A 10,585-nucleotide genomic window follows, 5' to 3' on the forward strand; every position below is an offset into this window, starting at 1 on the left:
TTCATTTCACTGCATCTTTTACATTAAAAAAATTGCTTTACTCAAATTAAAAATTACTAATCTGAAGGTAAGAAGGATTTTGTCCCTTGGTTCACTATGGGATGCTGTGATATCCCTTGGTAGCCATCAGCTAAACATATTTGGGAGATTTTTTTTCTTTGAAGAGTCTACATTGGGAGTTTGAAGTTTTCAGAAGAAAAGAGGCAGAAAATAATAATAGGCTGGCTCCTGGAGAGAGGACTAGAGAAGAAATTTTTTGCATCGAAGTGGGAGTTCTATAACAGAAGAAATACTAGAGAAGCTCAGGCTCTGCCTGTTACGGTGGAAGTATGTGAGCAGTGTCAGCGGGAGGGGAAGAAGCATGGACAGGGATGAGACATAAACAGACAGTGTAAATGTTGTCATCCACTGGGGCGTTTCACTACTGTCAGTGAAACAAATGCGAAAACAAGTTCAGCATGCAGGTCTTGCAGATGTACTAAAGCAGATGCTTCCTGAGGGTTTCTGGAGAGGACACTGGGAAACAAAGATAGTTGTGCTAAGGAATTGGATAGTTTCTGTTCTAGCTGGAGTGGTGCTTGATAGGTAAGACTCAGGCAAAGTTGGAGGAAGTAGTAATTTTACAGTCTGAAAATAGCATCACTTGGATGTTTTAGAAGGAGTGGTAGTTTGTGATTTGCAGAGGGCTAAGCTGGGCAGTTCACTGTTAGATTTTTCTGGAATAAATCACAATATTCTTTATACGCCGAGGCTGACTAAGGGGGGCATCTCTACTATGGGTAGATGTCGCTGCAAAATAGGAGGAGTAACATTCTGGGAAGTGCATCCCATTGTAACAGTGTTAATACAGCAGCATGTTGTGGTTGCCAGGTCAACCTTTGTGCAGCTTTTTATTGTATCCTAAACTTTCATCATCATTATTCTCCTCTGAAATCATCTTAACTCTTGCTGAAAATCTATACGTGGGGATTATGTACGTTTTCTATCAGCACCAATCTGTACTGAGATTGAAAGAGAAGTAGCTAAAAGGACAACTTAGCGATTATTTCGAGGTAGGCTAGGCTTCATCAGCCTAGGAATTGTTTTTGTTCACATGGAAATGGTCTGTATCTCTGAGGAAGACAAAAACAAGTATCCTGAGCATCTCATTAGTTTATAGCTGACTCTCCGTTTTTCTGGATTTTAATATTTCACTTTTTTTGGTTAGTCTATGAAGTTAATGGTGGTGCTTTGTAGTAACAGCGAGTTGAGCACAGTGGGTACTGGAGGAGCAAGTGCTTATCCTCTGTTGTCTTTGAGATCTGACCTGGTTTCCTAACTAACAGAAGTTTTGTTAGAATTAGGAGGGAAAACCACTGGCATGTTGAAGTGCTGGCAGTCGGGAAGCCATGTGCTTACCTTGCTAGTCAAGTTAGTGGTTAATATTGAAGGGTAACACAAAGAAATCAGGAGGGCACTATCTGAAAATCAAATTAAAATAGATTGTTAACTAATCCTTCCAAATTTTATTTATTAATTTTGTAATTATACGAAGTGAAATCCTCACAAGCTACTCTGATTGCTTGGCTTACCTCAATTTATATTCAAATCTCAATAAAATACATTTCAGCCTTTTCTTAATGAGATGATGAAAAATGCTATCCCGTGGAAGAGTAGGGGACACACGTTCCAAACTTACGTACAGTCACCTGTTTGCTTTTTAATGTTGCTATTGAATTTGTATTTAACTCGGGATTAGAGTATAAGCTGACATATTTGAATAAGGGTATCTTTAAGCCATGAGTTCTTAAAATTTAAATAAAATGGCCACACAATTGGTTAATAGAAAGAGTTTTTAAAACTTGAAGAATGCTGAATAACGAAGACATTGTATTACTGTTGATTAGATGCACAAAGCAGAGTTTCTTGAAGACCTGTAGAGATACTGGAGTCCCACTGTACAGACAAAATGTTGGGTGTATTTGTGGCAGTGATGGAAGGGGAAGGGTCCTCACTCCTCTAAAGAGGTGCAGGTGCTGCATGGGGGGTGCTGATGCGCAGAGAGCAGGGAAATTCTCTTGGGAACCTGCCTGGGACCACGCAGAAACAGGCGGTGCCCCCAGGAGTTGCTGGTCTCAGGGAGAAGGGAGATTAAAGCAGCAGTCCTGCCCTTCACACAGACAGAGCTAAAGCGTGAGTATTGTTGGCAGGCGGTTTGTTCCCTATGTGCTAGACAGCACTCAAACAGTAACAAGTATTCCCCATCCTCAATGGATGCACCATTTTACTAGGTAGCAAAGCTTTTAAATGCCAGCAAGAACTTGTCGGTGACTACCATTTTACTCACAAGTGTATATCCCAGGTCACCTCTGAAGCTTTAAAGGGGTTTATATTTATAATTTTTGAAAGGCAGGATTTTATATGCTTTTTAGAGTGGGTCTTTTTCACCAAAATAATTGATTCATAATGATTGGATTTTGGTCAGATTTTCCAGATGACTCTGGAGATCATTTTTAATGATCTTCATTGTAAATTTAAAAAAGTACAACCCAAACCAAAAAGACTCTGCTCTTTAAATATAGGTGACTTTGTCCAAAATGAGCTAAAGTACAAACTAGGTTTGCTTTCCCAGTTAATAAAATGTGCTATTAATGGGATGGTGAGCAAATGTCACATTCACATGTTGGTATCTATCAGAGCAAATCAAAGTCTACTGTCTGGCACAAGAGGTAAAAACCCCCACATTGTAATAAAACTGTCATAGGATCAGTGTCTCCTGCTTTGTAAATAAACATCTCTGCTTTGCCTTGGTATTTCTGTAACATCCGGAGACTATTATCCTGTGCTGGTGCTCTGGTTCATTGACAGTTTCACTTAAACAGTTAAACAATAATTTGAAATGGAAAATGTTCTGCCCATATTCTTTAATTCCTTTGTGGTTTTTTTTTCTCCAATGTTTTTTGTTGGGTTTTTTGTCAGTTGCTTTAGTAATTGCGTCTTATTTTTTGTTACACAGGAAAATACCGAACTGCTCACAAACCTCATTCAAAGCCAAAAGTATCAAATGTTTTTGAGGTAGATTTTCCAGCAAATGGAAGTGATACAAAATCAATGGGCCGTTTTCAGTCAGAGGAGGAACTGTGGGCCCGCTTAGAAGAGCTTGAGAGACAAGAAGAGATACTTGGTGAACTTGACAGGTATAGTACTGCTGTAGCACAGTCGGGTTTGGAGTTCAGAAAGCTACAGGTGTGTGATGCTGCTTGTACACAAAGGATCTCACCATAAGTGCAAATAGCTGACTAGACTGATGTAGTTAAAACTATAATAGGTGGAAGAAGGGTGGAACATGAACAAGGCATGCACTGCAAGGCCAAAGGTGCTAAAATCTGTGTCTGTGCAACCACAGCTGTCCAGCATTATAGTATTTTTTCTTTAAGATAATAGAAAAAGGGGAAGTAAAATTCATTTCCCACAGGCTAGGAAAATCCATCCTTTACAATGTACGAGTTACATATTTATTGTTTAGTGACATCCTTAGATCTATTCTGATCCTAAAGCAATACATACGTCATTAGCCAGAATGTCACAGTTTTGGTATTTCCAGTTGACATGGAAAGGACGTAGTCATTCCTATAGAGTATAAAAAAGATTCCGCAATCTGGCTAACAATACAGTACCTGGGTAAAGAAAATTATGTACAAGCTTGTTCGTTATTTTGTATGCCTGTGTCTCTCAAGAGTATGAATTGCCTCAGTTCACTTAGATATTTTTCATTTCATAGTATGCCTGATACAGTTGAGACAAATGGAGAAGATACAACCTCCTCTGAAGAGGAGAAAGAAGATAAGAGGACAGATCTGAATGGGACGTATAGAGCAGAAGACTGTATTACTCAGGGCAACTTCCATAAAGAAGTAACAAATTCAGACTTGTTTGGTGGCCAAGTTAATGGCTCTACTTACTATCACAGTGATGATGAAGATGGCATAGATGTTGGAGATAACTCTGTTCCAACTATTTTTTTCTCTCACACTGTTGAACCTAAAAGGGTTTGTACTTTATTATTTTTATCTTTCTCTCAAGAGATTGCGTAAAACATATATACCATATCTAAAATAGAAAATTTTAGATAATGTAGATAATGTAGAATGCTAACTGTAGGTGACATTTATTTGGATTTTTTTTGAATGCTTGAAACCCACTGTTTAAATCCTGCAGTGTCAAACAGGGTATTAAAAATTATCTTCGAATGTATACCTTGCTGTTCTGGCTTCCGGCTGTTGTAAAAGGTAGTATCCTGTCTAGGAGATTTTAAAATGACTTTTTACTTGAGTTGAAATTGACTCTTGAACAGCTCAGCTGTTGAGCAGAGTTTGAATAAGCAGATTGTCATCTATTATATGCAAAATCTATGCACATTAGTGCTAAGAAATGCCCCAGACTAGTGCAAGTGGTAAAGAATAAACAGTTCACACTATGAATGTTACCATTCATACAGTTGTTTAACTTATCTATGCTTCATAGTCCCCAACTGCTTGGATAGGAGAATGTCAGAAGTCAGTTGATCTGCAGCCTGGTGATTATTGATTTTATGGTCTAGACCATCATTTGTGTTCAATTTTCAGGTAAGAATAAACACAGGAAAAAATACTACTTTGAAATTCAGTGAAAAGAAAGAAGAGGCCAAGCGTAAAAGGAAGAACAGCAATGGCAATGGCCATGCAACTCCAGAACTGCCTAACATCAAAACCCCAGCAGACATTTACCGGTGTGTAATTTATAGCATCGATGCGTGAGCTTTCCCCTTAGCAGACCTTCTCTTTTCATTTCTGTTCACCTAGAGTATGAAACCGAGCCTACTATTTCCTGAAAGAAGCAGCTGGAACTGAATTTACTACTTAAAAATGAAAGTTTGTGGCTTCTGCATGGTTGCCATGCTTTCATATCCATAAAACATTTCTGAGCTTAAAATTTCATTTTCCAACTAGAAATTCATTATTTATCTGCTTTTTCAGAGCTTCTGAAATTGAGGTAAATTTGCCAGTACCTATCATCTGCATAGAGGAATACAGCAGTTTGTTATGTATTCTGGTTAATTCCGTGTCGTTTGCTTCTGTGTTTGTTTTCAAACATAACTGACCAGATGTATCACTTGTAATACTTCTCCTTTCCCAGTTACTAACTGCTGTTTTTTGTCTCTTCCTTCCAGTGTCTTCTGAATAGTCTCAGGTCTTTGCTTGAATAGTTTCTCTTGCATTCTCTCTCCCTGACTTTAGTCCATCACTGTCTCTGTCCTCTGTAAAAAGAAGTGCTCACCTGTAGAACACCCACATTCAGAGAGCTTGAAAAACAGTGTTGGGCTTAGAGGACTCTATAAAATATTAAACTAAGGTGACGGGAGAGTTAAAACAAGTATTTAGGTTTGTAAAGATGAACACAAACACCTATCAGATTGGTTGATTAAGTGCTTGTGAAAATCACACTGCATTTCTATGTCGGTGTATTCAGGCACCTACATGTGTGAGAAGTTAAAACCCATCCTGTAATTACAGTTGCTGGGGCTGAAGATGAGGTAAAGTATTCTTTGATGGTGCTCTCCCTGAGCTCTGCAAAGGAACTCCATCTTCCTTAGAGACACACAAGTGTTTCTGTGAGTGCCTGATGAATAAAGCTGTTAAGAAACAAGTAACACCCGTAAAACTCATCCAGTCATTGGGCTCTTCCTTTATGTGTTTGATAAAATGCACTGTCTTCTAATGCCACTCTTTCTCCTCCACCCACCCTTGACTTCTTTAAGTCATGGAGATGGGAGTACAAACTGTAGGAAGAGGCCTTTTTATCAGTTTACAGTCTGTTAATACTTGAAAAGTGTCTTCGTGTTGATCTGATCTTAAAAGCTGATTTAACAAATTTTTTTTTTTTTTAAACTGAAAGCAGAAGATTATGGCACTTGTCAGGAAAAAGCTTCATCCTTTCCATGTGCAATGAACGTTTCAAGTATTTGTTTTTATGTTCTACATTTGACAAGGACTTCATTCTAGAAAACATTCCGTCATTGTGATCTTCTGTTTCCCTTTACAGAAACAACCCTAACAATTGTTTAGTTCACCTTTTTCCTAACTTTTTGTAACTCACACTATTCTAACACTTTTCAAAGAGCTATACGTTTTCTGCTGAAAGAGTGTACCAACTTAATGCTTGGATAAAGGGCATAACAATGTTTGCTCTGCAGAATTGATTCTTGTACGTTGGTAAATAAAATGCCTCTAAAGGTACAGTATTGTAATTCTGCAGTGAAAAAGTTGGAAAAGCACATCATAATTAATTTGTACAAAAGACAAAGCAAGATCACTGTAAATTTGTCATCTGATCCTGAAATGGTTTATTAAAGCTAACATTTTCCTTTATAGAGTCTTTGTTGATGTTGTGAATGGAGAATATGTCCCTCGTAAATCAATTTTGAAGTCTCGAAGCAGAGAGAACAGTGTTTGTAGCGATACCAGTGAGAACAGTGCTGCTGAGTTTGATGACAGACGAGGAGTTCAGAGGAGTATTAGCTGTGATGAAGCTACTCAGAGTGACAACAGTGAGGGCATACTGGAGGAAGAGGAGGAGGAGGGGCAGCAGCAGCTACCGAAAAAGCTTCCTCCCTCTTCAGGGACAACTGAGGTACAGTTTTTAATTAATTATTGATTGTTGGCAGGGATAAAAATGAGAAATCTAATGACTGTAGTTGCCTATACCATCAGTTTGATTTCTTTAAAATCATTTTCTAACTCCTACCTAGTTTGCTTCAGAAGGACATTATCAGGTGACAAGCTTCTGTCATACACATCCTAGGGGTAGAGGGGAGGAAACGAGTCAGGTGGCTTCCCCGAGACTTCAAGCTCTTCCATAAAGATCTGACAAAGTATTCACTTGCCAGTGTTACTGAAACCAGTGTCATGTCTACTGGGTCATCCTGAAAATTTCACTGCAGGATATACAGCAGGATTTAAAAAAAAAAAAGAGAAAAATCTGTGCTTCATAGTTGATGAGAGGGAAGAGTTGATTCTCTGTAACCTGTGTTGCGCAGCTACTAGACAGCTCGTTTCCAGGTGGTGTTTTTAAGTTTTAAAACACATAAATACCAGCTGAGTTATTATTTGAACTTGCCAAAGGCAGAGGAACTGCCCTGTGGAAGGAAGCATTACACACCTACTCATCCTATTCCAGACTAGGGCCGTTAGTGATCCCAAACAAATCTATTTTCACACATTTGGAAAGTTCAGGGCTTCATCATAAAGGAAAAAGACTGTATGACATAAGGGAAAATGTACAGTTGCTTAGTGACTGGATGAGTACAAGAATTAAATGTAGCTGCTGCTCTGAAATTCATGGCATAGAGTATTCTTCATTTTTATTTTGTAAGAACTTACAGTAATTTTTTCAAACTAGATGAAACTGAGTTTTGAGTAGTTCCCAAAGCAATGGGCAAGTTCAATGAAAACACTATTTTTAGAAAAATTATTTTTTAGGAGAAGTGAAATCCTCATAAAAGCTACTGTTTTATCATCATTTTTCATACAAACAGCTACAGATGAATCCAGGCAGGATGTGAAGATTCATGGTGGAAGATCCATCTGTGAAGTTAGCACTTCATGTTGTATACTTTCTGGAATATATTTGTTATATTTTTATAAAACCTCTAAGTACACTTTTAGATGTGACCCATTAGTCCATTTTCTGAGTATAGTATGATTATTCTCTACAATATACTGTATTTTCCAAGTACCTGAAGGAGAGTGAGCAAAACACTCCAGTTAGACATGCCTTCTTAAATGCTGTTGTTTTGCTGTTGGTTGTTTTTGTGGGTGTTTGAAATACATTATTTCTCCATTACCATTTGCAACATGCTAACTTTTTTTCTTTTTGTTTCTAATATTACCACGGTTTTCTTAGGTTGTATTTTGCTTACCTGTTCATGAAAATGAGCGTGTTGTTAGAACAACGCAGTTGTGTACAGGCACAGCTTTAGGCATACTTTGACTATTGGAGCAGAAAACAAAAAAACACTGCTTTTTTGCAGGTCCTGCAAGAAAAGAATGGCTGGTTTGTTGTGCTTTGTTTTTCTTGGTAACTGAATTATGAAAAAGCAGAACTAAGCATAGTTAATAAATCTCATGTGCATTCCTTTGTGCCCAGTATGACCATCAAATCTTGGATGTAAACTGCTTCCCCTTGTCCTTAGGCATTCTGAATTTTCTGTTTTCAGTACATAGTAGGGTGATTTGTTCTTAAATATGTTTATGAAAAGTAGTTCTGAGTTGCTTTTTTTCCCAATGTTTTCCAAGAATCACGGTCATTTCTTAGCTAAGTTAAAAAGGATTAAGTCATATAATCGCCTGCATATAAATTATCATTTTTAAACATTAAATGTTTTTATTAGACCTTTTATAGAGAGAAATAGTTGGAAGCAAGCTTGCTGTTCTCTTAAGTATAAATTGCTTTCACCATTTTTTGATCATATTTGGTAAGGAGAAAAGAACAAACAAAATATGTGCTTGCCAATTTGTGTGCAGTGTGTCGGCTTGATGCAATTAGAAGATATTAAGTCATAAAATATGACGTATGATGGAAATGCTGACCTACTCCAACTTCGCAAAATCTCTCCATTTCTTATCCAAAATGAAAGTATGTATTGTATCAGCTGTTTTATTTCTTGAGCATGTGTCAGTGAGGAAGCAAATTTTTAGATCATTTATGCAGTAGGAATGAGATTAAGTAGTACTTTTAAGACACTGTCTTTCATTCAGTCATCTTTGAACAAGCTATATTTTGAGGTTAATTACCATTTGGTTACTTATGGAAGGAACAATCATTGATTTAAAGATATTTCTTTACTTTTGATTAAAAGAAATAACAATCCTAATCAGGCTAATATAGAGTAATGACCTTATGGGCATAGCTTCACATTTGCATTTTATTAGCTCATTTTGAGTATTCTCTTCTGTTGTAGGCATTTTCCGGAACTGTTATAGAAAAGGAGCCTTTGTCTCCCTCCTTAATACCACACCCAGTCATTGCTCACCCAGTCCTGCCTACTATTCTGGAGCGAAAATCAGAGGAAGTTTTGTCTGAAGCGTCAGAAGAAACTACAAAGAGGATTTCAAAATTCAAAGCTGCCAGAATGCAACAGACTAACTAGGTCCTGCCTAGCCAGCCGAAGTTGGAGTACTCATGCCTAGTTTCACATTTGTTGAGATTATGTAAAACTATATACGTTACACCTAGCTAGTTAAAAGGGTGTCCTGTGTTAATTTGGCATTGGTTATCTTTTAAACGTTTATTGGCAACATTAAAAAAAAAGAGAAGTTCAGTGTTTGAACACTTGAGTGTTCATCTTATTTTGTCGACTTCCCTGTGTGCTGTCAGCACCTTTGTATATGTTTGCCTTATGATAGCAGCACTTGGGTTCTTTTTCAAAAACTGTTCTTACATACATTGTTTTTGTGTTTAAACCTAAATACAGGCAGTTTTGTGCCAGCTGTGATGTTCTACATACCATATGGACCATTTTAAGGAAACTTTCACATTTCAAATAGATTCACCAATTATATTGCATTACTTGCTTTACCATTTTAAGACACACTTGTATTCACATTGCTGTAGGTTTTGCAACTAGGTGTCTGCTGAAAGTTTTTTTCCTTCTTTCAAACCTCTCTGGTATCTCACTGTACAGATCTATAAAACGCTGGGTTCGTGTACATTGCAGGGAAGTTTCTTTGATGGAAAAGGGTATTTTGTAAAATTAAATTTTCAGTAAAAAAGCTGTGAAAGTTGTGTGTTTTTTGTTGCTTTACTACTAATTTGGAAACAACAAGGAGACGTTTTTATTTTGAACTTGCATTTCTAGCTTGAAGTGTTTACTACCACATGGACATAAAAGCAGTCCATTCTCTTCTGCCATTGTGTTTTAACCTCGTGCTAATGAATGTCCATGGAAATTGAATGCTCTTAAGGAGAGAAGCATAAACTCAGACTCTGATTACAAAATCTCCTAGTTCTTTTGTATACTCAGAAAACATTGCAATTGTCTTGGGAATGCCCAGAGGGAGTCAGCACTAAGGAAAAATGTCTTAATGCTTCAACTTTATTTCAAAATGCAACAGCAGTGCAGCACTCGGGGTACAGTTTTGTGTATCCCTCTCTTGACCAAGAGCAATCCTGGCTTTAGGAGTCCCTGCCCAGCAGCTCCTTCCTGTCTTCTTGCCATCCCCTCCCTTGTGCTGACACAGCTTTTGTTGGGACCACCCCTTGAATGATAATAGGCAACGGAGCTGGGTTTAAAAAACAAACTACTGGGTTTGGGTTTTTTTTTTTTTTTCCAATAGTTGTGCGTGGTTTTTTGAAGCCAGGAAGTTTCCTAATCTCTTTCTCAGCATGTCTGTATCAGCACAAGTTAGAGGGGTGATGTGTTCAGCAAGGACAAGGGAACACGTTGGCAGAGGGCACGGGGAGCTGGAGTACCTTAAACCGATGTTACTCTCCAGCTGACGTCATCAAAGTACAGCCTAAAAAGTGAGGCAAAAAGACTTGGGAGGTGTAAGGAAGGATTTGCTTTTGG

The 10,585-nt window shown here is 37.8% G+C and overlaps 1 protein-coding gene across 1 annotated transcript in view; it reads left to right on the plus strand.

The window, feature by feature from the left end:
- URI1 (URI1 prefoldin like chaperone) overlaps positions 1 to 9,781 on the plus strand; it is a 42,713-nt gene extending 32,932 nt beyond the window's left edge. Inside the window, exons 7-11 of the mRNA XM_059824838.1 lie at positions 2,996 to 3,176; positions 3,761 to 4,028; positions 4,605 to 4,747; positions 6,390 to 6,648; positions 8,978 to 9,781. Of these exons, the coding sequence (XP_059680821.1) occupies positions 2,996 to 3,176; positions 3,761 to 4,028; positions 4,605 to 4,747; positions 6,390 to 6,648; positions 8,978 to 9,166 (1,040 nt within the window). The 3' untranslated portion in view covers positions 9,167 to 9,781. The remainder of the gene's footprint in view (positions 1 to 2,995; positions 3,177 to 3,760; positions 4,029 to 4,604; positions 4,748 to 6,389; positions 6,649 to 8,977) is intronic.
- The last annotated feature ends 804 nt before the right edge of the window (positions 9,782 to 10,585 follow it).

The sequence above is a fragment of the Gavia stellata genome, chromosome 15 (assembly GCF_030936135.1).
Source record: "Gavia stellata isolate bGavSte3 chromosome 15, bGavSte3.hap2, whole genome shotgun sequence".
Taxonomy (NCBI): domain Eukaryota; kingdom Metazoa; phylum Chordata; class Aves; order Gaviiformes; family Gaviidae; genus Gavia; species Gavia stellata.